At 43.1% G+C, this 25,947-nt stretch overlaps 1 protein-coding gene across 6 annotated transcripts in view; it reads left to right on the top strand.

Moving 5' to 3' along the window:
• The window catches only part of SLC37A3 (solute carrier family 37 member 3), a 52,659-nt gene extending 30,694 nt beyond the window's left edge, over window positions 1-21,965 (top strand). For 3 of the 6 annotated variants that reach the window (XM_053609560.1, XM_053609558.1, XM_053609563.1), the window contains 8 exons: window positions 1,988-2,072; window positions 2,679-2,857; window positions 5,735-5,876; window positions 8,056-8,157; window positions 8,719-8,766; window positions 9,734-9,885; window positions 18,507-18,572; window positions 20,310-21,965. In XM_053609560.1, coding sequence (XP_053465535.1) covers window positions 1,988-2,072; window positions 2,679-2,857; window positions 5,735-5,876; window positions 8,056-8,157; window positions 8,719-8,766; window positions 9,734-9,885; window positions 18,507-18,572; window positions 20,310-20,402 — 867 coding nt within the window. In that variant the 3' untranslated portion in view covers window positions 20,403-21,965. The remainder of the gene's footprint in view (window positions 1-1,987; window positions 2,073-2,678; window positions 2,858-5,734; window positions 5,877-8,055; window positions 8,158-8,718; window positions 8,767-9,733; window positions 9,886-18,506; window positions 18,573-20,309) is intronic. The other 3 variants (XM_053609559.1, XM_053609562.1, XM_053609561.1) reach the window with 3 other exon arrangements.
• The last annotated feature ends 3,982 nt before the right edge of the window (window positions 21,966-25,947 follow it).

The following is a 25,947-nucleotide window of genomic DNA, read 5'->3' as shown; positions in this document are numbered from 1 at the left end:
TTTGAGACCAGCCTGAGCAAGAGTGAGACCCCCATCTCTGAAAATAGCCAGGCATTGTGGCGGGTGCCTATAGTCCCAGCTACATGGGAGGCTGAGGCAAGAGAATTGCTTAAGCCCAGGAATATGAGGTTGTGTGAGCTATGATGCCATGGTACTCTACTAAGGGTGACAGTGAGACTCTGTGTAAAAAAAAAAAAAAAATATATATATATATAATAATAAATGAAAGGAAGAATGAAAGAGCATGTATTTGTATTAGCTGTATGTCTACAAAACAATCTCTGGACAGTCAAAATTAAATAACGCTGGTTATTTTGGGAAAATTGGAAGAATTGGGTGGTGGGGGGAAGGCATTAGAGCGTGAGTTTTCATTGTACATCCTTATTAGTCTCTCTTACTTGAATCATGTGTACATGTTGCTTAGTCGAAACCTAAGTAATTAAAGGTAAGTTGCTCTTTGTAGAAATAGATATATTTTTAAAGAGCTCACCAAGAATTTTAGTTTAGAGCCAATAAGAAGTCCTTCCTTTACTCACAGTCACTTTTATTCTAGCTTTCTTAGCCTCACACCTGGGTAGTCCTGATGTGTTCACTTGAGAATTTCATTTTACCCTCTCAGATTTGACTTCTGGAAACACTGCTTTAATTTGTCACTCACATGTTTAAAAATTTGGTTTGGTGCTGTGGCTCACGCCTACAATCCTAGCACTCTGGGAGGCTGAGATGGGTGGATTGCTTGAGCTCACGGGTTTGAAATCAGCCTGAGCAAGAGTGAGACCTCGCCTCTAAAAAGAGCCAGGTATTGTGGCAGGCGCCTGTAGTCCCAGCTACTTGGGAGGCTGAGGCAAGAGAATCACTTGAGCCCAAGAGTTTGAGGTTAACTGTGAGCTGTGACGCTATGGCACTCTACCAAAGGTGAAAGTGAGACTCTGTCTCAAAAAAAAAAAAAGATAAAGTAAAATAAAAATTTGGTTTGTCAAAAAAATAAAAAAATTCGGTTTGTCTATCTACGTCAGGCTCCAGTCTCTGTAAAAACTCAGTTTGCAGCATGGCAGTTGAGAGGCTGTCACCTTTCCAAATCTGTTTTTTTTGAGACAGAGTCTCACTGTGTCACCCTAGGTACAGTGCTATGGCGTCACAGCTCACAGCAACCTCCAACTCTTGGGCTTAAGTGACTCTCTTGCCTCAGCCTCCCTAGTAGCTGGGACTACAGGCACCTGCCACAATACCTGGCTATTTTTTGCTTATAGTTGTCATTGTTGTTTGGCAGGCCGGGGCTGGGTTCGAACCCACCAGCTCTGATGTATGTGGCCGGTGCCCTAGCCTCTGAGTTACAGGCGCTGAGCCTCCAAATCAGTTTTATTCCCTGTTGCCCCCTAGCATAAACCCTCTGCTTCAGTCAGGCAGCAAACTTTCTCTCCCTTTCTTAGCTACCCTTGCCTGGAAAGATGGGCAGTTGCTTTTTTTACCTCTTCATTAGAACTTTGTCTTGCTGCTTCAGCCTCTTTAGGTTTTTCCTTCTTCAGAATTCCTGTGTGTTTCTTACTATGTCTGGGTCCCACTTACTTAGCTTCATGTTGCTTTATAATACTGGTTTTTGTGTTGTTTAATCCCCTCAACTGGTTAATATCTTTGAGGGCAGATACTGTGTCTTTTGTGAGAAGCTGTGTGATGCAAAGAATTAGATTTTTGGAGATAGTTCTGGTCTCACAGTTGTAATAGTGGTTGCCACTTAGTGTCCAGGGGATCTTAATTATCCCCTCCAAGCCATGTAGATTCACTGGGAAACTTTAAATAAGTGAACATGAGTAGAACACTTTGCACAGTGTCTGGCTCACTGTAGCAGTCAGCACTCATTTTTTCCCCAGTCTCCCTGTCCTCCCATTGTTCCCCTACCCCTGCCACCCACAGACCACATGTGTGCCTTCGATGAATGTGTCCGTGGTGACTGTCCCCAGACGTGTAAGATCTCCTCCCTCTCCTCCAGTATGCCTTTTTGGTGACGGCGTCTGTGCAGTTTGCTGGTGGGATCATCATCTTCTTTGGACTCCTGGTGTCACCACAAGAAATTGGTGAGGAGAAGCTGTCTTTTCTATTTAGAATGTTTTACTCTCCTGGCCAAAGGGAAATCTGAGGCCAGGAAATCAGATCTCCTTTTTCCCCCAGAAAAACTGTGAACTCCTTTTAGTGAATTGAAGGAGAACAGTATTGCTGCTTGTGTCCTGTGGGCATGGGAGCCACGCCGCCGGCACAGCTGCACTCTTTGAGGGAGTGGTGCCTGCCTTTTATAGATAACAGGAATAGCTTAGCATTTGCAAATTTTTACAATCATCAGCCTGGCTAGGAATTAGCATGGATATGCTTCTACTTTCACTTCTTGAGTCAGATTTCTTTTTGTTCATAAATAATGATTCAGTTTGATATTTACCTACAGTTGAACACAGAATGTGTATAAGTAAAACCACAGAAGCAAAGAGATGTACAATTCTTCTCTTTTGAGTATTTTTAAACAGGCTATGTGAACTTAATTGACCTTAGTTGATTGGTCTCTGAACCTTTGTTGCTTCTACCGTAAAATGGAAATAAAAATAATATCCACCCCATAAGTAGTGTATGCCAGCCATAGCACCAGCCACACAGGAGACTCTAAATGGTAGCTGCTGCTGTTGTTGTTTTAGGTCTGTTGGGTATTGAGGCAGAAGAAAACTTTGAAGAGGACTCACACAGGCCATTAATTAATGGTGCTGAAAATGAAGATGAATATGAGCCTAATTATTCAATCCAAGAAGATAGTACTGTTGCCCAAGTCAAGGCTATAAGCTTTTATCAGGCTTGTTGCCTTCCTGGAGTCATACCGGTAAGGACTGCTCACACCTCCTTATCCTAGCCAAGAAGCTGTTACTGCACTTGATATTTACTTTGCCTGGGATAAAGCTTCTGTAAGTATTTAGATTCTCTTTGATGCCTTATTTTAGGAAAATATGTTCAGAGAAATATTGTGTAGTGCCCATCAGCTTATCTGATACCTAACGCAGGGGTCAGAAAACCATTTTCATGAAGAGCCAGGGAGTAAATAATTTTCAGCTCTGGGGGGACTATATAATCACTGCTACAACTGCTCAGTTCTATAAAGCAAATGAAGCCATAGACAGTATGGGACAAATGGGTGTGACCAGATTTGATGACGCCAATTTAGCATGTGACTGCGAAAGCTAAGTTGATATTCTTAAATACATATTTTTAGGCCTTTTAAAGTATTATAGAATTATATATGGGTCTGAAGGGTTTTTAATAGTTCATTAAGTCTGTATTATTTGCCTGCATTCTAATCATTCTGGGGGGGAAAAATTGTACGTTTTTAGAAAGCTCTAGAACAGGTGGCGCCTGTGGCTCAGTCGGTAAGGCGCCGGCCCCATATACCGAGGGTGGCGGGTTCAAACCCGGCCCCAGCCGAACTGCAACAAAAAAAATAGCTGGGTGTTGTGGCGGGCGCCTATAGTCCCAGCTACTCAGGAGGCTGAGGCAAGAGAATCGCTTAAGCCCAGGAGTTGGAGGTTGCTGTGAGCTGTGTGATGCCATGGCACTCTACTGAGGGCCATAAAGTGAAACTCTGTCTCTACCAAAAAAAAGAAAGCTGTAGAACAGAGCACTCCACAGTATTTCTTGGTGATGCATTCCAGTGTTCCCACAACCTTTGCTGTCAGGCAAACTTTATAAGTCTGAACTAAATCCCTTCTGCAGTTTTTCCATCTTGATGTTTTGGGTGCTCTAGCACTGGAGTGGAAGCTGAGAAGCCTAGTTACGTTTGCAGCTTACCCACTTTCTGTGAGACCTGGGATAAGTTGTTCAACCCATCCTATGTCTCAGTTCCCCTTCCTATGGAATAGCATAATTTCTTTCCTTTCTTTTTTTTTTTTTTTTTTTTTTTGAAGTTTTTGCCGGGTTTGGTGGTTTGAACCTGCCACCTCCAGCATATGGGGCTGGCGCCCTACTCCTTTGAGCCACAGGTGCTGCCCATAATAATTTCTATTATGCCCATCTTCCCCTAGGTCTGTAACATTGTGTTACTGTGTGGAAAACGAGCACTTGTTTTTGTTAGTTTCACTTTTTAATGGTGCTTTATGAATGAAGGAATCCCTCAGGTAGATTCAAAATTTACAGGCCATCTTTTTCATACTTACCAGTTCCCTTCTGCCTGTGTCTCCAAGCTGAGAACTAACGTAGATAGTTAAGTATGAGTTAAGATGTAAGTGTAATTTTCTATAATTCTATAATCCAAAGTTGATGCATAAGGGAAATGCATGTTCCTTTATGCTAATAGTACTGTGACTAAAATATTCTGCTGGCAATAGTTTAATTTTTGAGACAGAACTTAAATTTGTTGCAACTAAATATGGAACTCTTTTGCTGTACCTTTGTTCTTTACAAGCTATTGTTCTCTGACAAGGGCAGGGATGTAAAGGAAATCTAGTTAATTTAATTCCTTTGTGTTTGTAGTAGCTGTCTGGACAAAATGCACTCATGATTGGGATTTGGCTCTTTAGGGGGTGTCTGTTGCCTGCCAGGGAAGCTGTTTTAAAACAAGTGATACGTAGGGAATAACTGGCCGCTCCAGGGAAAAGAATATACTAGCCAGACACCCTTTGAAGTCAGTCCCTCTGTTTCTCCCCCTTTTGCCTTTGATGCTAAATGTCAGGATTTCCTGGTAATAACGTGTTGGATATAGGAGTCTTAGCCCCACCACCATTTTAAGGCAGCTGCAACTTTTTTTTTTCTTCAGAGGAGAGCCACAAGGCTGGTGAAAACTGTGCTCTTTCATTTTTTTTTTTTTTGAACACAGAGTCTCACTTTCTTGCCCCTGGTAGAGTGCCGTGGCATTATAGGTCACAGCAACCTCAAACTCCTGGGCTCAAGTGATCCTCCTGCCTCAGCCTCCCGAGACTGAGGACTACAGGCACCCACCACAACGCCTGTCTATTTTTTTTAGAGACGGGGTCTTGATCTTGCTGAGCCTGGTCTTGAATCTGTGAACTCAAGTGATCCACCCGCCTCGCCCTCCCAGAGTGCTAGGATTACAGTTGTGAGCCACTGCACCTGGCTGCTCTTTCGTTTTTGACTCACAAGAGATATACTTGTCTTTTCCACTGGATGGGGCAAAATACGGCTTTTGAAAACTCTGAAGTGAAAGTAGTTTTAATGTCGATGCTTTTTATAGACTTTGAAAATACATTGTAGTCCCCTTGCCCTCTATCATTCACACTGCTAACTTTGCAGGAAGTGGAATAACCCAACAATTGGCTGCTTGCAGTAAAAAGGCTGTGTGTTTCCTGGACTTATTTGTCTATGGTTAACGCTGGTTAGCGGCATGCAAACCCCCTATCTTCGTGTGAATAAAGAAATGTGGGTATGTGCCCTGCCTTCTAGCTTCAAAACACTGGTTTGCTTCTACCAGAGAACTGATAGGAGAAGAAACTAGGGACAATGAAGAAATAGCCATCCATGTTTTTTACTTCAAAGGCCTGTTGTCCATGCCTGTCTAGAAGCTAACGGGGATGAAGAGCAGGGGAGACTAGGTGAAGTCAGGCATGTGGGAATTGGTAGAGATGTTTAATTGTAAAATCAGGTACCATTCATCTCAAGCTGCTTCATTTCATTTTGCTTTTTAATTACATTAAACATTGTGGTCATTCTGTGCTCTTTGTCTCTTGCCGATAGTTGGATGTTTCTCTTGTAGTATTCACTGGCCTACGCCTGCTTGAAGCTAGTCAATTACTCCTTCTTCTTCTGGTTACCCTTTTATCTGAGTAACAACTTTAGATGGAAGGAGGCTGAAGCTGACAAGCTGTCCATTTGGTACGACGTTGGGGGAATCGTAGGTATGCCAGTGATGAATCTTTTTCCGTAAGAGTCACTAGTCATCTTTTATTGGGTTATGAAATCTGGCTTCGTTTAAAGTTTTATTACTTATTTCACAGCTATTTTTCCTAAACTATCCTGCTAGTAAACAGCCAAACTCTTAAAAAGCAACAACAAAAGCAGAAAAAGAAAGCCCCAAGCCAAGGCAGGGCTGTGGTTTATACAGCTCTCATTTCTTGGTTCTCTGTTGATGGATCAGTTCTTTTGTCTTGGAAAACACATGAGTATCTCTTATAATAGAACCATTTCATACCTTTTCACTGATATCCTAGTTCTAAAGCTAATGTATGTCAGAGATCCAAGTTAAAATGTGAACATGTTCATTTTACCTACCTCCCACCCTGCCCACCACCCCTGGCCAAAGAAGGGAAAATATAGTAAGTAGTCCCCTCTTAACTCTCAAGTTTCATTACTCAGCATACAGTACAGTAGATATTTTGAGAGAGAGAGAGAAGCCATTCACATAACTTTTATTTTAGCATATCATATTTTTTGATATTGTTAATTTATCATATTTTTTGATATTGTTAATTCCTTGTTATGCTTAATTTTTCAATTAAACTATATTATGGGTATGTATGTATAACAAAAAACATAGGGTTTGGTATTATCTATGGTTTCAGGCATTCACCGAGGGGCCTTGGAACATAGCTCCCCCTGATGGGGGACCATTGTCATACCTTAGTTATGCATTGTTAGATCATAGAAGTAGAAGTAACAGCAGGGATTAATTTTTATGTTTCGGAATTGCTTCACTGTAAACAGATTTTAGGAGTGACTTTTTGCCGTAGCCAGAAACAGGAATAAGGAAGTAAGAAACTTTAATAAGATAATACATTTTACTGGAGGCTACTCATACGCCTATGATATAACCTTAATATCCTTTCTTTCAATGTTTACTTTTAGTTTTTTGAGACAGAGTCTCACTTTGTCACCCTTGGTAGAGTGCTGTGAAATCATGGCTCACAGCAACCTGAAACTCATGGGCTCAAGTGATCTTCTCGCCTCAGCCTCCCAAGTAGCTGGGACTACAGGTGCCCGCCACAACCACTAGCTAATTTTTTTTTTTTTTTTTTTTTGTAGAGACAGAGTCTTTATGGCCCTTGGTAGAGTGCCATGGCATCACACAGCTCACAGCGACCTCCAACTCCTGGGCTTAAGCAATTCTCTTGCCTCAGCCTCCCGAGCAGCTGGGACTACAGGCGCCCGCCACAACGCCCGCCTATTTTTTTGGTTGCAGTTCAGCTGGGGCCGGGTTTGAACCCACCACCCTCGGTATATGGGGCCGGCGCCTTACCGAAGGCGCCGCCCGCTAGTTTTTTTTTTTTTTTTTTAAAGATAGTGTCTTGCTCTTGTTCAGGCTTGTCTCGAACTCCTGACCTCAAGCAATCCACCCACCTGGGCCTCCCAGAGTGCTAGGATTACGGCCACCCTGCTGGCTCACAATGTTTACATTTAGAACTATGGTACAGCTCAACTGCTCTGAGCACACAAAAGCACATGGTACATCCTTAGGTGATATACTATTATTGTATTTGAACTTGCTGTCCTTCTTCTTAGATTCAGAGCCACAGGTGAGGTGGCCATTTTTAGACCTGACCAAACTTCTGTGTGCTCCGAAGTTAAAATAGCCTAGGTGCTTCTGCCTGAAATGGATGCATCAGATGCCTCGTGCTCCTGGAACTCGGAGTGGAACTTATTTAAACGTGCAGTGTTGCTTGAAGGGTTCATATCACCTCTTTCTAAATATCCTGACCTATTAGTCATTATGAAACCATAATTGCTGCATTTAATTTTAGTGAATATTTACTGGCTGCTATTAATAGCCTGTGAGGCATGGTTTTAATCATCTTTTAAATTAAAAAGCAAAGAAGTCGGGAATAGCATCTACATCTTGTTTTGCATGGGACAGTGGGTGATTTTGATGATTTTTCCTATTTGTGGTAGCCTGTCCCCATTGGCCATCGTGGCAATTTAATAGTTTTAAAGAAGAGAATATTTTGGAAAGTCAGCCAACTTTTCTGATAGACCAACGTTAGGGTCTTCTAGCAAGACCAGAGGGTACACTGGGGAGCGTGCTTCAGGTCACTCAGCTCATTAGAAATGATTTTGATAGTGATGTGCTCTTTGTGCTTGAAGGTGGAACTTTGCAAGGCTTCATCTCTGACGTACTACAGAAGAGAGCACCGGTGTTAGCTCTAAGTCTGCTTCTAGCAATTGGGTCTCTTATCGGGTATAGCCGTGAGTATTTTTATATGGTTATATTTCCCCCCCCAATCTCTTAGCAATAGGTGCCATGGGGAAAGCCTGGAGACCAGCTTCCTTTGTGTTGCCCTGTGAATGCCTGGGAAAACTGTCCTCACATCCTTTTATTCGTGTAGGGAGGAAACTGGCATTTCTTCCCCTTTGTTGATTTGTTTAAAAGCTCACTTGGGAGTGTATATGCTTTGTTTGAGGGGAGGCTCCAGGGGGACAGCATTATAGCCAATAAAACAATAAAAGGAGGACAGTTTTTTCCCCTTTATAAAAGTGAAAAGATGGCAATCAGTAGGTTTGGTATATGCCCCTTAAGATGCTGCGAGATAGGAGTAGAGTTTTCCTGTAGCTTTTACAAGTCTCATTACCTTGAGCAGCAGCAAGAAACAGACAACACAAATAAAAGCTGGAAGAGGCAGTGAAAGTGTTGTGTCTGTCTGTTGTCTCTGAGAGTGATTTGGAGGTCGCGGGATTTGGATCTTTGTGTACTGTTCAGTTGAGGCACATGGGATCTACTTTTCAAGACTCTGTGCATGTCTTTGACAGGTTCTCCAGATGATAAGTCCATTAATGCACTCCTGATGACCGTCACAGGTACGACATACGGCTTTGTTTCACTGTGCCATTACTATAAATTCAGAGTAAAAGGGAACTGCTTTCTCCCCTAATACTGAGTAATGCTAAAACCTTAATTACAGAGAACTCAAATGGTAAAAGGAAAGCCGGCTCCTTTCCCTCCTGGTACATGACCTCCTCAGTCCCATCGTGACAGAAGAAGTCTCTATTGACAGATTTTCTAAGATTCTTTATTGCTGCCCCAGCTCCTGTGTTATTTCTGGAAGAGACTTAGAAAGATGCCACATTGGAAACCAGTTCACCAGCTTTGAAAACACTATAGCTAATTTTTCATCTTATGTTGGACTTGGTCAGTGTTTTGGTGCTTTTGGGCTTTGGGCTAGATGAAACAGTTGGGTGCTATTACGGATCATATTATAGCAAAATGACTTACTTTTAAACTTAGATTATAGTTGGGAGAGCCACCTGAGGCATGGGGAGCTGGTCCCAGCAGTGACCCAGATTCACAGGGCCAGCCCATGCTTGGGTCTCAGGCAACTTGACCGAGCACAGTGGCAGATAGAGTCACTGGCACTGTTTCAATAGTTTATTCCTCTTCTTTGTTTTTTCAATGTAGGGTTAAAGGTGGGGAGTCAACTGCTTATATGATGCAACTCTACCATAATAGGTTTGTTTGATAACCTAGTGCAGTCAGTTATTAATGAATGCATACTACCAGGATTAGAAAGGCTACACGTTTCTCTATATTTTTTATATCTTTGGGTTCTATAAAATATACTCAAATTATACATAATTCAAGAAGGGATTTCAGAAAAGTGGATGCTGACTAGTTTGAAGATGATACTATCTGGGTGAGTCCCTACTCTTCATTTCTTTCCAACATATTAAATAAAATATTGGGATAATATTTTGCTTCATGTAGTAGCTTCCTGGTGGCGTTATGAATCATGTTTTTACTAAGAGCCTGTTCTGTTTATGACTTTAGGATTTTTTATTGGCGGACCTTCTAATATGATTAGTTCTGCTATTTCTGCGGACCTGGGTCGTCAGGAGCTGATCCAAGGGAGCAGTGAGGCTTTGGCGACCGTCACAGGGATTGTTGATGGAACTGGGAGCATTGGCGCTGCCGTGGGTCAGGTGAAAGAACAGGAGGGGTCAGGGATTCCAATGTCTTCCTCCTGCATAGGTGGAAGGATTTTACCTGCCTGTTGGCCCACAGTAGGTGGCACTCTTGTGCTGTAGAGTTCTGTACTGACAGCCCAGGGTTTTAGTCTCTGAGGTCCAGCTCATGTGCCCTAATATGGAAGGGCTCCCTACCTTTTTTAGTTTTTTTACATTCTTTCTTCCAGATTTTTCTTGCTTGCACATAAGCTTACGACCTTATAAGACAGATCATTCTGCACCAGCCCACCAACCCCCTTTTCCAGTCCGAACTTGGCAGTCTGCAGGGTGGGGGGAGGTGGTGGGGTGGTGGGTGAGACACATGCTTCTTGTTATCCCCACCTGGTGTTCAAACCCCACCTTTTCTCCTCTCTCCTGTCTCTACCAAGAACTCATGAGTACACAGGCTTTTTAAATGGGTCATCATCACACGTGGACACATGGCCGTGCACTCTGCAACTGCCTCTGAGTTACTTTCTCTGGTTCCTCCATGTCTAAAAATCTGTGATTGTATTTCAAAGGGTGGTTCATAAATGCCTTGTATCAGAATCATCTCAGATACTCATTAAAGTACAGAACACTGAGATTACTGCAGACTCGGTGAGTTAGAGCCGGGGGATCTGTGTGTTCAAGAGCCTTCTTGGTGATTCTTTTTTTGGAGAGACAGAGTTTCACTTTATTGCCCTCGGTAGAGTGCCGTGGCATCACACAGCTCACAGCAACCTCCAACTCCTGGGCTTAGGCGATTCTCCTGCCTCAGCTTCCCGAGTAGCTGGGACTACAGGCATCTTGGTGATTCTTAAGCACGCTGATGTTTGAGATCCACTGAGCCAAGATCAGCCTATTATATGTAGTCAGAACTATTTTTTTTTTAGAGACAGAGTCTTACTTTGTTGCCCTCGGTAGAGTGCTGTGGCATCATAGCTCACAGCAACCTCCAGCTCCTGGGCTTAGGCGATTCCCTTACTTCAGCCTCCTGAGTAGCTGGGACTACAGGTGCCTGCCACAACGCCTGGCTATTTTTTAGATTCTGCTTTCAATAGTTCTGACTGAGTGGCACCTGTGGTTCAGTGGGTAGGGTGCCGGCCCCATATACCAAGGGTGGTGGGTTTAAACCTGGCCAAACTGCAACAAAATTATAGCCGGGTGTTGTGGTGGGTGCCTGTAGTCCCAGCTACTTGGGAGGCTGAGGCAGGAGAATCGCCTAAGCCCAAGAGCTGGAGGTTGCTGTGAGCTGTGACACCACAGCACAAGCAGCATTTGTAGCGTAATTTTAGACCTTATCTCAGAAAGGTACTTCTTGTCTGGGACAGTCATGAGTCATGCCTTTTCTAGAGTGTGCCACTCCAAGTCATGGGATGCTGATTGTGCAAATATATGGATTTGGAAATCATGTGCCTGGATGAAACAGTTGAACTTATGGAAGTGGATGAGTCATTTAACGGGGAGAGAGAGTGGAGGCAGAACCTCCCGGAATGCCCAGTGGTCAGAAAAAGAAAGCTAACAAAGTAACAGCAGTCAAGGGAATAGTACTTGATAAGGTGTTAGTCAGGTGACAGATGTAGAGGTCAGGAGGAAAACTGAAGGACAAAGGACTTAGCTTTGACTTTGACAAGTTGTGTAATGGCCTTGAAGATTGCTGTTTTGCTTGGTGGGCAGGAGTGGATTGCTGATATCTTGTCACTAGCGACTAATGAGACAGCAAGTATTGAGATAAAGTAAACCATCCTAGTATGTATTCTTTTTTTTTTTTTTTTTTTTTTGAAGATAGTGTCTAACTTAGTCACCCTTGGTAGAGTGCCATGGCATCTTAGTTCTCACCAACCTCAAACTCTTGGGTTTAAGTGATTCTCTTGCCTCAGCATCCCAAGTAGCTGGGACTACAGGCACCTGCCACAATGCCTGGCTATTTTTTTTGTGTGTGTGTCTAGCAGGCCCTGGCTGGGTTCAAACCTACCAGCCCCGGAGCATGTGGCCGGCACCCTAACCACTGAGCTATGGGTGCCCCCATTTTCATTTGTTAATGTCTATCTCTCTCACTGTAATATAAGCTTCATGAGGGCAGCATTTTCTGTGTTCTTTTGTGGCTCTAGTACCTAGAACAGTACCTGGTTCACAAGAGATATTCAAATGTTTATTGAGTGATTGTGAAATGAATGATTGATATGCTTAGCGTATTTGATCATAATACTAAAAGACAAAAAAAACTTTGTAGAGGCAGGAGAAATTTGCTAACCTGATTATGCTTTTTTTTTTTTTTTGAGAAAAAAGCTTTTTTTGGTAGCATACTTAAAAATGTTAAAATACAGGGCGTTGCCTGTGGCTCAGTGGGCAGGGCGCTGGCCCCATATACCGAGGGTGGTGGGTTCAAACCCAGCCCCGGCTGAACTGCAAACCAAAAAATAGCCGGGCGTTGTGGCAGGCGCCCTTAGTCCCAGCTACTCGGGAGGCTGAGGCAAGAGAATCACCTAAGCCCAGGAGTTGGAGGTTGCCGTGAGCTGTGTGAGGCCACAGCACTACCGAGGGCGATAAAATGAGACTCTGTCTCTAAAAAAAAAATATTAAAATACAAAATGACTATCGAAGAAGTAAGATCATGCTCTGGAGTTGGAGTCAGACATGCTCTTCGCCACGTTCCGATCTTCATACATGGCAGAAAGGACGACTGTGACACTGGGCACCCTTTTCTGACATTGTTAGATTTTAAGTTACCCTTCCGCATGAGTGTTTTCTTCATTAACGAAATGGTGGATTATAGTGAGCATTTCAGGGAATTTACTTTTATTTGGAATGCCTCACCTGCCAGTGTTCAGACTTCTAAGGTTGAACTTGGGTCAACATTCAACTAACCTTCATGGCTGAGGAAGCATATGTAGAGTAAATCATTCTGCTTTCTTGTTGATTTCTAAATGATTTCCCATTGCCTACGGAGTGAAATCCTAAGCTTTACAACTTAATATTAAAACTCTATTAGCCTTGTCCTCAGCCCCTTGCCTAACTCACCCGGAATAACTTTGTTGCCCCCACCTTTCTCTGACTTCCCAAGAAGAGAGCTAGTTGTTTCCTCCAGGTCACCATTGCAGTTGGCGCACACCTCTGTCTAGCAAAGCACCTGCCTCTGTGCATCTCTCTGTGTCCTCTGGACTCTGCATTCCTTGAGAACAAGAACACCGTCTCCTTCATCTTTGTGTTCCCAATACTTAGTGCATTTTTGACACATACTAAGGGCTCAGGAAGGTTAAGTTGTATCTATTCAAGAGAAATAAGAACAGATGTCTGTGTTAAAACTTGTACCTGGCTGGGTGTGGTTGTTCATGCTTGTAATCCCAGCACTTTGGGAGGCCTAGGTAGGAGGATTGCTTGAGGCCAGGAAATTGAGACCAGCCTGGGCAACATAGTGAGACCCTGTCTCTACAAAAAATAGAAAAATTAGCTGAGCATAGTGGCCAATAGTCTCAGATACTCCAGAGTCTGAGGCAGGAGGACTGCAGTGAGCTATGATTGTACTGCCTCACTCCAGCCTGGGTGGTAGTGAATATCCACGAGCCACTCCTGTTTAATTATCCTTCCTCCCTTCCTCCCTTCCTCCCTTCCTTCCCTCCCTCCCTCCCTCCCTTCCTCCTTTCCCTCCCTACCTTCCTTCCTTCCTTCCTTCCTTCCTTCCTCCCTTCCTTTCCTCCCTCCCTCCCTCCTTCCTCCCTTCCTTCCTTCCTTAGATTCTCACTATGTCGCCCTCGGTAGAGTACCATGGTGTCATAGCTCACAGCAATTTCAAACTCTTGGGTTTAAGTGATTCTTTTGTCTCAGCCTTCCAAGTATATAGGAATACAGGCGCCCACTACAATGCCTGGCTATTTTTGTTTTTTCTTTTTTTTTTGCTGTTGTTGTTGCAGTTGTCATTGTTGTTTAGCTGGCCCAAGCAGGGTTCGAACCTGCCAGCCTTGGTGCAGGTGGCTGGCGCTGTAACCACTATGCTACAGGCACTGAGCCCTGTTTAATTATTTTTTCTTCCAATGAGAAGTACTATAAATTGATGCTTCAAAAGAATTTTGTCTTTTAAGTATGCTGATCATTTTTCAATTATGCTATGTGTTCATAGGATTGCTGTATTACTTGAGCATTCTGCAGCATTTTTATCTTACTTTATTTTTGGAGTAAAGTAAGATCGTGCTTGGAGACAGAGTTTTACTATGTCACACTTGATAGAGTGCCATTGTGTTACAGCTCACAGAAATCTCTAACTGTTGGGCTTAAGCAATTCTCTTGCCTCAGTCTTCCAAGTAGCTGGGACTACAGGCACCCACCACAATGCCCGGCTATTTGTTGTTGTTGTTGTCACTGTTGTTTAGCAGGCCCATGCTGGGTTTGAACTTGCCGGCCTCAGTGTTATGTGGCCAGTGCCCTAACCACTGAGCTACGGGCGACGAGCCCTTACTTTACTTTCTAATTTATTTTATTTTTTTTGAGACAGAGTCTCAAGGGGTTGCCCTGGGTAGAATGCCATGGCTTCACAGTTCACAGCAACCTCAAACTCTTGGGCTTCAGCAATTCTCTTGCCTCAGCCTTCTAAGTAGCTGGGACTACAGGCAGCCTCCACAATGCCCAGCTATTTTTTTGGTTGTAGTTGTCATTGTTGTTTGGTAGGCCTGGGCTGGATTTGAACCCACCATCTCCAGTGTATGTGGCTGGTGCCCTAGCCACTAAGCTACAGGCTGCGAGCCCCCTTACTTTACTTTCAGTTACTAAAAGTGATCTAAAAGCATACAACCCTGGCTGGGTCTGGTGGCTCACACTTGTAATCCCAGCACTTTGGGAGGCTGAGGTGGGTGGATTGCCTGAGCTTACAGGTTCAAGACCAGCCTGAGCCAGAGCAAGACCCTGCCTCTAAAAATAGCCAGGTGTTATGGTGGGATCCTGTAGTCCCAGCTACCAGGGAGGCTGAGGCAAGAGAATTGCTTGAGCCCAAGAGTTGGAGGTTGCTGTAAACTATGATGCTATGGCACTCTACCGGGAGTGACAAAGTGACTCTGTCTCAAAAAGAAAAAAGCATGCAACCTATTTTCCTTTTTTAAATATGCTAAAATATATCTTTTTTTTTTTTTTTTTTTTGTAGAGACAGAGTCTCACTGTACCGCCCTTGGGTAGAGTGCCTTGGCATCACACAGCTCACAGCAACCTCTAACTCTTGGGCTTACGGGATTCTCTTGCCTCAGCTTCCCGAGCAGCTGGGACTACAGGCGCCTGCCACAACGCCCAGCTATTTTTTTTTGTTGTTGTTGCAGTTTGGCCGGGGCTGGGTTTGAACCCGCCACCCTCAGCATATGGGGCCAGGGCCCTACTCACTGAGCCACAGGCGCCGCCCGCTAAAATATATCTTAAAACCAAACAAAACAAAAAAATGAATTTGTACACAAAAGTTCATAGTTGGCTCGGCGCCTGTGGCTCAAGCGGCTAAGGCGCCAGCCACATACAGCTGAGCTGGCTGGTTTGAATCCAGCCCAGACCTGCCAAACAACAATGATAACTACAACCAAAAATTAGCAGGGCACTGTGGTAGCCGCCTATAGTTCCAACTACTTGGGAGGCTGAGGCAAGAGAACAAGAGAATCTCTGAAGCCCAAGAGTTGGTGTTTGTTGTGGACTGTGAGGCCAGGGCACTCTACTGAGGGTGACATAGTGAGACTCTGTCTTACAAAAAAAGAAAGAAAAACATGCTAAGTGGCTTGGCGCTTGTAGCTCAGTGGTTAGGGTGCCAGCTACATGCATTGGGGCTGGCGGGTTTGAACCTGGCCCAGGCCTGCTAAACAACAATGACAACTACAACAATAGCAAAAAAAAAAAAAAAACCTGGGCTTTGTGGTGGGTGTCTATAGTCCCAGCTACTTGGGAGACTGAGGCAGAGAATCACTTAAGCCCAAGAGTTTGAGGTTGCTGTGAGCTGTGATGCCATGGCACTGTACCGAGGGTGACATAGACTCTGTCACAGAGTCTCAAAAATAAATAAATAAATAAAACTTAGTGAAGTAAGCCAGATACAAAAGAACAAATGTGGTGTCCCATTTATGTGAAATATCTAGAATAGGCAAATTCATAGAGAAAGCAAATTCACAGTAGCTATGTGATTACCTACTCATGGTCTGGAGAGAGAGGGTAATGGGCAGTCAATTCCTTAATAGGTTGAGAATTTTTATTTGCGTGATGAAAAGTTTGGAGAAAACTGTAAAAATACTAGAGGAGAATGCAGGGAAAACCCTTGAAGAAATTGGTCTGGGTGAGTATTTCATGAGGAGAACCCTCCGGGCAATTGAAGCAGCTTCAAAAACACACTACTGGGACTTGATCAAACTAAAAAGCTTCTGCACAGCTAAGAACACAGTAAGCAGAGCAAGCAGACAGCCCTCAGAATGGGAGAAGATATTTGCAGGGTATATCTCTGACAAAGGTTTAATAACCAGAATCCACAGAGAACTCAAACTCATCAGCAAGAAAAAAACAAGGGATCCCATCGCAGGCTGGGCAAGGGATTTGAAGAGAAACTTCTCTGAAGAAGACAGGCGCAAGGCCTTCAGACATATGAAAAAATGCTCATCATCTTTAATCATCAGAGAAATGCAAATCAAAACTACTTTGAGATACCATCTAACTCCAATGAGACTAGCCTATATCACAAAATCTCAAGACCAGAGATGTTGGCGTGGATGCGGAGAAAAGGGAACACTTCTGCACTGCTGGTGGGAATGCAAATTAATACATTCCTTTTGGAAAGATATATGGAGAACACTCAGAGATCTAAAAATAGATCTGCCATTCAATCCTGTAATTCCTCTGCTGGGCATATACCCAGAAGACCAAAAATCACAACATAACAAAGATATTTGTACCAGAATGTTTATTGCAGCCCAATTCATAATAGCTAAGTCATGGAAAAAGCCCAAGTGCCCATCGATCCACGAATGGATTAATAAATTGTGGTATATGTATACCATGGAATACTATGCAGCCTTAAAGAAAGATGGAGACTTTACCTCTTTCATGTTTACATGGATGGAGCTGGAACATATTCTTCTTAGTAAAGTATCCCAAGAATGGAAGAAAAAGTACCCAATGTACACAGCCCTACTATGAAACTAATTTGGGACTCTCACATGAAAGCTATAACCCAGCTACAACTTAACAATAGGGGGAAGTGGGAAAGGGGGAGGGGGTGGGTAGAGGGAGGGGGATCGGTGGGATCACACCTGTGGTGCATCTTACAGGGGTATTTGCGAAACTTGGTAAATGTAGAATGTAAATGTTTTGGCACAGTAACTGAGATAACGCCGGAAAGGCTATGTTAACCACTGTGATAAAAATGTGTCAAATGGTTTATGAAGCGAGTATATGATGCCCCATGATCATATCAATGTATACAGTTATGATTTAATAAAAAAAGAAAAAGAAAAGTTTGGAGATAGTGCCGATGGTTGTACAACATTGTAAATGTAACTGATGCCACTGGATCGTACACTTAAAACAGCAAATTTTATGATATATTTTAGCGTAATAGAAAAAAAGAAAATGGATTGTATGCTGTTAGATCACTTTTAGTAATTAAAAGTAAAGTAAGAAAAAATTGCTATAGGCTCAGTGCTTGTAACTCAGTGGTTAGAGTGCTGGCCACATACACTGGAGCTGGCAGGTTCAAACCCAGCCTGGGCCTGCTAAACAATGACAACTGCAACAAAAAAATAGATGGGCATTGTGGCAGGCACCTGTAGTCCCAGCTACTTGGGAGGCTGAGGCAAGAGAATCACTTACGCCCAAGAGTTTGAGGTTGCTGTGAGCTGTGACGCCATAGCACTCTACCAAGGACAACAGCTTGAGACGCTATCTCAAAAAAAAAGAAAAATTGCTATAGAATGCTACAGTAATACAGCAGTCCTGCAAGCACGCAGCATAATTGAGAAATGAGTGGCATACTTAAAAGACAAAACTTTTTTTTTTTTGTAGAGACAGTTTCACTTTATGGCCCTCGGTAGAGTGCTGTGGCCTCACAGCTCACAGCAACCTCCAACTCCTGGGTTTAAGCGATTCTCTTGCCTCAGCCTCCCGAGTAGCTGGGACTATAGCGCCCGCCACAACAACGCCCGGCTAAAAGACAGAACTCTTTTTGTGAAGCATCAATTTATAGTACTCCTCATTGGAAGAAAGAGTAATTAAACGGGAGTGGCTCATGGATGCTCATTTTCCTCTCCAAATAGCAAAGCGAATAAAAATAAACCTTCAGAGCAGGACAGTAGCTATGGAAGTTGGAATCTGCGAAGGAGCATGTAACAGCCCACCTACACATGAAAAAAAAGGAAAAAAGAAAAAATTCTGATCTCACAGCTTCCAGTGTACAGTTTGTATTTGAATTCTGCAAAGTTACAGAATGAGGTCGTTAATAAAACTGAAATGGGAACGTGTCTGTAGGAAGAGTTTTATAATCTGTAAAGCACAATCCAAACCCCTGACTCCCTTACTACTCTCTAAAATAGCCTTGTTTAATCTGCTTTTTAGCTGCTCCATGTTATTAACTTATAAAGAATTATATTGTAATTTCTTTTTCTTCCTTTTAGTATTTAGTGTCTTTGATCCAGGACAAGCTAGGATGGATGTGGGTTTTCTACTTTTTTATTCTCATGGTAAGTGTGTACTCTTTTTTTTTTTTTTTTAAACTAGTCATTTTTCCTATTAATTTAGTTCAAAGCATCTTCTTGAAACCAACAGAATTGCTGATTGCTTTTAAAGACCCTTTTGTAAAAAGTAATATTTTATAGTTTAAAAGACACATTCTCTTTTGAAGGAGGAAAAGGGCCCTCAGTTTGCCCTTGGCCTGAGTTTAATGAGCATTGCCATTTATAATTCCAGAAAAACAACAAGAGACTTATTTAAAGGATTGCCAACCATTAATCAGTATACTTTTCCAGGTTATGTATATCTGCTTAATACAATTTGAGAATTCTTTTTTTTTTTAGAGACAGAGTCTCAAGCTGTCACCCTGGGTAGAGTGCTGTGGTGTCACAGCTCACAGCAACCTCCAACTCTTGGGCTTAAGCAATTCTCTTGCCGTAGCCTCCCAGGTAGCTGGGACTACAGGCCTGGCTATTTTTTTTGTGGTTGTTGCAATTGTCATTGTTGCTTTAGCTGGCCCGGGCCAGGTTCAAACCCGCCAGCCTTGATATATGTGGCTGGCGCCCTACCCATTGAGCCACGGGCGCTGCCATAATTTGAGAATTCTGAAGGAAATTACAATGTAAGCCAAGCACCACAGGGTTAAAAAGAAAACACGGTAGAATTAAAAAAGAAGCATTGCTACAAGTAACACTGTCCTGTGTGTCACTTCTAAAATAGTGGTAGCTTCTTGAGGAACTATTTATTATGCCTTAGACATTGTTGGCTAGGATTCTGTACTTTCAGGAAATACCCAAAACAGAAGAAGGCCTATGCTTTTTGATCACATTATCAGTGGGACAGTGCTCAAGACATGTTGAAACTCTACTTGAGAGAGTCTGGTGAGGCTCGGCGCCTGTAGCTCAAGCGGCTAAGGCGCTAGCCACATACACCAGAGCTGGTGGGTTCAAATCCAGCCCGGGCCTGCCAAACAGCAATAACAACTACAACCAAAAAGTAGCCGGGCATTGTGGTGGGTGCCTCTAGTCCCAGCTACTTGGGAAACTGAGGCAAGAGAATCCCTTAAGCCAGGAGTTGGAGGTTGCTGTGAGCTGTGATGCAATAGCACTCTACCCATGGTGACAGTTTAAGTTACTGTCTCAAAAAAAAAAAAAAAAAAAAGAGTCTAGTGGTGGCCTTGCCCACCAGGGATGCATTTGGCATCCTGTCCTCAGATCCAGGGCATCCTGACTAGAGGCAGCCTTAGTTATCCTGAGCCCAGGAGGCTGTCCTCTTGCTTTATCCGAGGAGCCCTGGGATGATCCAGCTCTAGGAATTCCCTGAAGCTTCCTTTGCATTGCCGTCTGGGCCATGTAACTCTTGTGTTTATTTCTGACATCCGTGCTAAGTAGAGGGGGCACCCTCTGGTGATCCTGGTAGTGTGGCCACACTAGGAATTGTAGTAAAAGAAAACTGGATCATAAGAATCACTGTTTTTAATCTGAGCTCCAGTATCAATTTTCTGTTCTATCTATGGCAAATTATTGTGTACTTCATTCTTTTTTTGATAACTGTAATGTGACATTAAACTATTTTGTAATATTAACTATAATTTTCAAAATCATTTTCTGATTCATGGAAGATTAAAAATTATCTTTGAAGTCAAAATGAATATAATTGTCCAAATCCATTACTGTGTTCCAAAACGGGATGCTCTAACAAAAGTAATTAAATGTCACTGTGTATTTAATACTTTTCTCTCTTCACAGACAAGTTGTACAATTCTCTTTATCTCACCATTAATAGTGAGGGAAATACTCTATCTTGTGCGAAGAAGACAAACTCACATATTGAGTGAGTGACTGGTGCTCACAAGGCAAAAGGAGCAACGGTAAACATACTGGGGCTAGTAGGTTTTTAATTCACCTTGTTTTAGGCCAAGAGCTCAACATAACCTCAGGTTGTCAGGAGTCTTTGAACATTGCCAGCCACCCGAGATGCTGACCAGGAATGAAGGCTGGGCTATTTTTCTACACTACGGCAATTATTGTTGGTGATTTTTACTGTTGTTTCATGAATGTACTGAATGGCTTATGGATCAGCCAGCATCTTCGTTTGGCCTGTTGAGATTTATCCCTGTACCTTAAATGTTATATTGGACCTGGGCCCTTGTTCTTCAGCTTCGAAAGTTGAGAAAGCAGAAGGTGGAGCCATGCATGGTTTGTGGTGACAGTGTGTTCTCCAGTAGGAAGGATCGTTGCATTTTGCTTTGGTAATATGAGAGAGTGGCTCATCTTTGAAGCATCAGATTTTGATAAACTGCTCAAGCCGGATCAAGCTGTAAGCTTGCTTTGGACAAAGAATCCCTCTGTTAACTGTAGCGGGAAAGATCACACTACATGCCTGCTGGCTTAGTCACTCAGTCTGGTCTAAATGTCATTCAGTGTGAGAAACAGAAATATCTTCAAATTACTGTCAATTTGTTTTCCTTTGTCTTCCTTCAAGATTAACTTTGACTCCTGGGAAGTGTTTAGTCTTCCTTTTAAGGATCACAAGGTACATCGGTTAACTTGAACATTCCATCGCGTGACTCACAGCTGAAGCTCTCAACCCCACATTTGCTGTCTAGGAACTTTGGGGTCCTCTGTACACTAATCTGCTTAGTCTCAACTGGGTTCCTGGAGGTATCTCAGCAGCAGACTAGAATTAGAGAAAAGGGAAAGACGTTTTGTCCCTGTGTTAAGTACAAATGACCCTCAAATTATGGAGGGGTTATGCCCCAGTAAACCCATTGTAAGTTGAAAATATTCTAAGTTGAAAACGCATTTAATACAGCTGAGCTACCAAACACCCCAGCTTAGCGCAGCCTACCATAAATGTGCTCACAACAGTTACCTTTGCCTACAGCTGGCCAAAGTCATCTAACACAAACTGTATGTTATAATAAAGTATGGAATAGCTTACGTAATTTATCAACTACTATACATTATGTCAAAGTTGCAACAGTTTACATCACTGTAAAGTCAAAAAGAAGTTTAGGACCCCCTCACGTGACATTGAATCTCATCCTTGGATTGCTAGGGCCCTGAGGGGTGTCTGTTCTTTAGAAGATTATAGAGTATATGTCTCCAGGGCTGTGAATTCTATACTAATTACCAATATTTTAGGATCATCCTGTATATATATATATTCTAAATTATGTAAGTGAACAAGGGAGGAGTGTGCAATTTTGAGGGGTACTTAATTTGCATTGGGTTAGGGAATATTTTTAAACTGCTTGCTTTATACTCTGAACTGTGGTGTGTTTATGAACTTGTTAATGATATTTAATCATGCAGATTTCCAATCAGTGTATTTCTCATTTACTGACAAAAAGGGAAAATACGAAACACAGGAAGGGAAAATAAACTGACTTTTGTAATGAATCTGTGTGCATTTGGTTATTTAAATCTATGCAGTGAGTTTTGAGATTGAGTCTGTGATCGGTGCCTTTAGGTTTCCTGACACTGAGCGATACCAAGGACTCCTGGGCAAGCTGGCATTGACCCCACCGCGCCGCTGGGTCCCACAGCTTCTCCACACGAGGTGCTAGGTGCCTCTGTTTCTGTTCTGTGAAAACTACTACTTTTTCTTTGTGAAAGAACTGTGCTCCATTTGAGTGAATTGCTTAGTTATGATTAAAGATTTGTCTGTGGATGAACCCCATTTTATCATTGAACCTCTTGCTGATGTTTGATTCAGTTTCCTGTCCCCCACTATCAATATGATTGCATATTTGTGTCCTGACACCAACCAGTGTCTTATACCCAGTTTCACTTTGGGGGTGGGGGGGCGGAGAATTCTGACCTCTGTAGGGGTCTCCAAGCTATCCATGAAATGAAATTATAAATAAGCATCTAGCCCTGGACAAAAATGATATGTTGCCCTATGGGTATATTTCTTTATTCTAGTTCTGTCAATCTACGTAGGAATGAACTGGAATAACATCTAAGAGTTCACTTCACTTTCTTGTTAATTTATTTCCTTTGAAGAAAAGGCCATAGCAAAAGCTAATTAGAAAATGCGTCCTTCCCTGACAGATCACTGCTGCTCAGTAGGTTGAAATAAAATGCTGTGACCTGTCTTTTCTTTTTTTTTTTTTGGCCGGGGCTGGGTTTGAACCTGCCACCTCCAGCATATGGGGCCAGCGCCCTATCTACTTGACCACAGGTGCCGCCCATGACCTGTCTTTTCAAAAGGTGTTTTCTCCTTCCTATGGTTTCAAAGGAGAAAATGTCTCTCCCCTTTCCTGAGGGAGCAGAGTGCCACGTCCACATCCATGTCGGATGCTTAACAGAGAAACGGCATCAGTTCAGCTACCATCTGTTGTATGGTTAACAGCAGATCTCCAGGGAGAGAAATGGGCTCCATGTGTGTAACCTCAGCCCCCTCTTTGCTTTTCCTTTTTTGCCCCGATGATTTCTGGTGACATAAAGTTTGTTTCAGTGTATATCTAGGACAAATCAGATTAAATATAAAATGTATTTATGTGACCATATATGATGCAAATTGCTTAAGGTGTTTTATACATGTGTATGTATGTTATATGTAACATACATGTAGTTATTTGTTACTAAATGGCATTTTAGGAGCAAGAACGTTCATGTTATGTGTCTTTGTAACACTATATAACTATGTATACGTAGTTATATATAATATAGTACATATATTTTCATATATTAATATGGTTAAACAAATCTCATACTTGAAAAGCAGTGGCCTTCAATCATTGATAAAATAGTGCTTCATATGTGTGTAAATCTTTCAAAACTGCTGTTCCATTCCCCGCTCTTATTTGTCCCCTCCATATTCTGGGAGGTCGGCATGTGGTTCTGTAGTTGGCAGGTGAGAACCGAGACTCAGAGACGTTAGTGCTTTACCCAGCATCACATCATCTAAATGACAGAACGAGGTCTGAATTAAAACCCAGTTCTGTCCACTTAACTTCAGTGTTTTTTCTGTTCTGCCACTTGGCCTCTCTTTTGACTGAGTCTTACCCTAGGCTTACTTCCAAGAAATAAATCATTCAGCCACTCTCATCTTTCTCAAGGGTCAGAGTCTCAGAACTGTCAGATCTTACGAGGCTGATCCACCTGCAAACCACCTGCAGCCCGGCTCCTGCCTCAGGCTTGGGTCCACTCCAGCTGGCTGGCCTTTCCCGGGGGTCTTAGCCTGTCTCTAGGTGGTTCTCCATTAGCTTTGCCTTTATAAAAGCAGCTCCGCATTCTTTTTCAAGATGCTTCTTTGTGAGTCTGAGAAGTCCACCCTCCCATACACTTGTGTTGTAATCCCTTCCCTCTGTGTCCTGGGACAGGCAGTGAACATGTGCTCATTCCATGTACCCAACTGAGCCAGGTGTGACTTGCGTAGGTCCCTGCTCAGGTACCCTTTTTCCTAATGAATATTCGACTAACTCTGAATGAGATTCTTGCTTCTAAAATGGCATTAGCTTTTTCCTGCTTGCTCTTGCCTTCTGATGAAGGAATTTGTCCTTGCAGAAATTAGATAAGAAGTAGTAAAATCATTCCAAATGGCTGGGTGCGGCAGCTCACACCTGCAATCCTAGCATTCTGGGAGGCCGAGGCAGGTGGATTGCTTGAGCTCACAAGTTCAAGACCAGCCTGAGCAAAAGTGAGACCTTTTCTATTAAATAGAAAAACTGGGCAGCGCCTATGGCTCAGTGGGTAAGGTGCCGGCCCCATATACCGAGGGTGGCATGTTCAAACCCAGCCCTGGCCAAACTGCAACAAAAAAAATAGCTGAGCATTGTGGCGGGTGCCTGTAGTCCCAGCTACTCGGGAGGCTGAGGCAAGAGAATCGCTTAAGCCCAGGAGTTGGAGGTTGCTGTGAGCTGTGATACCACAGCACCCTACCGAGGGTTAATGAGACTGTCTCAAAAAAAGAAAAAAAAAAATAGAAAAACTGAGGCAAGAGGATTGCTTGAGTCCAAGAGTTGGAGATTGCTGTGAGCTATGATGCCACAGTGCTCTACCCAGGGCGACAACTTAAGATTCTGTCTCAAAAAAAAAGAAAAAAAAAAAAAACATTTGAAACTTTTCAGTTTCCTTTATCACTGTGGCTCAGGACTTCCTCATCAGAGAAATGCAGATAAAAGGACCACCCTGATTCACAGGAATGTTGTTAGGGATTTAGTGGGATATTGTTTTTTAGGTAAAACCTTTCATCTGAGCACTTCAAAGACCTTTACCTTATTTCATAGTTATTATCACACCCTAGAGAGTGACATCAGGATACCATGGTCCTAGCTAGGGTTTTGTGTGTGTGCATTTGTTTGTTTGTTTAGCATTTTGTTTGTTTTCTTAGACTCATGATAGAAAGTTTCAGACTTAGCATTGCAGTTGATTTCCACTAAAAAATAGTACCTAACAAATAGCATGTGAAACTTCCCTCTGTTTTGTGGAAGATGTTAATTGGGTTGTAAAATTGAGAACAACCACAGTGGAGCCAGGAGGGCAGGGCTGGGAGGGAAGGGACCCTGGGGAGAGGACAGCAGCAGGAGCTCCCTCCCCAGTGCTCCTGGAGGGAGAGGTTTGATCACTGTTGGGGTGATCTGTGAACAAGCTCTTAGAGCACATCTTTGGAGAAACAAGCTTGTGTGTGCCTGAAGGAAAGATCCCTAATTAAGTTAAAACAAGACCACCCCCACCTCCAGCCTCTGCAATCAATTATAGGCTGGGAAACAGCCTCTGGATAAAGGGATGGGATCCGTGGTTACAGAGAAAAGCCCAGCAAGGGTGGCCCCCCTGGGGACAACCAGTGTTGTCCTCTTTCTGAGTTTGTCTGGTCTTTGGCTGTGGAATAAGCTGTGTCACTTTCTATGAGCTCATTTAATGCTGCAGGATTGTGATGTTGCCGGTTTATAAGATTTTTATATCGTCGGTTTTGCTTTTCTCCCTCTTTCCCCTCAAAAGAAACAGTCCTTGGGCGGCGCCTGTGGCTCAAGGAGTAGGGCGTCGGTCCCATATGCCGGAGGTGGCGGGTTCAAACCCAGCCCCGGCCAAAAACCACAAAAAAAAAAAAAAAAAAGTAACAGTCCTTGCACTGCGGAGGGCCTTTCCCCATCACAGGCCCTTGAGACCTCTCAACTCAGCAGGGGGAGACAGAGTGCCAAAGACACCCCGCTGCACTTGTCAGGCGGGAAGTGCCACTTCTCCATTTCCTTATCTGTTGGGAAGCCCTCTTGGCTGTTTGTCCCCCCTCCTCCCAGCTCTCTCAGTCCTCAGTTCCCTCCCCAGCCTCCTGTATGGCGAGAACCTCCCAGCCTGCTGTTCTGAAAGATCAGGATTATCTGGAGTTCTTCCACTTGAGTCCCCATTCTCAGCCTGGGCTGATGTCGGGGAGGAACTG

Source organism: Nycticebus coucang, chromosome 11 (genome assembly GCF_027406575.1).
Source record: "Nycticebus coucang isolate mNycCou1 chromosome 11, mNycCou1.pri, whole genome shotgun sequence".
NCBI classification, from domain to species: domain Eukaryota; kingdom Metazoa; phylum Chordata; class Mammalia; order Primates; family Lorisidae; genus Nycticebus; species Nycticebus coucang.
This window is presented reverse-complemented; position numbering and strand designations above follow the sequence as displayed.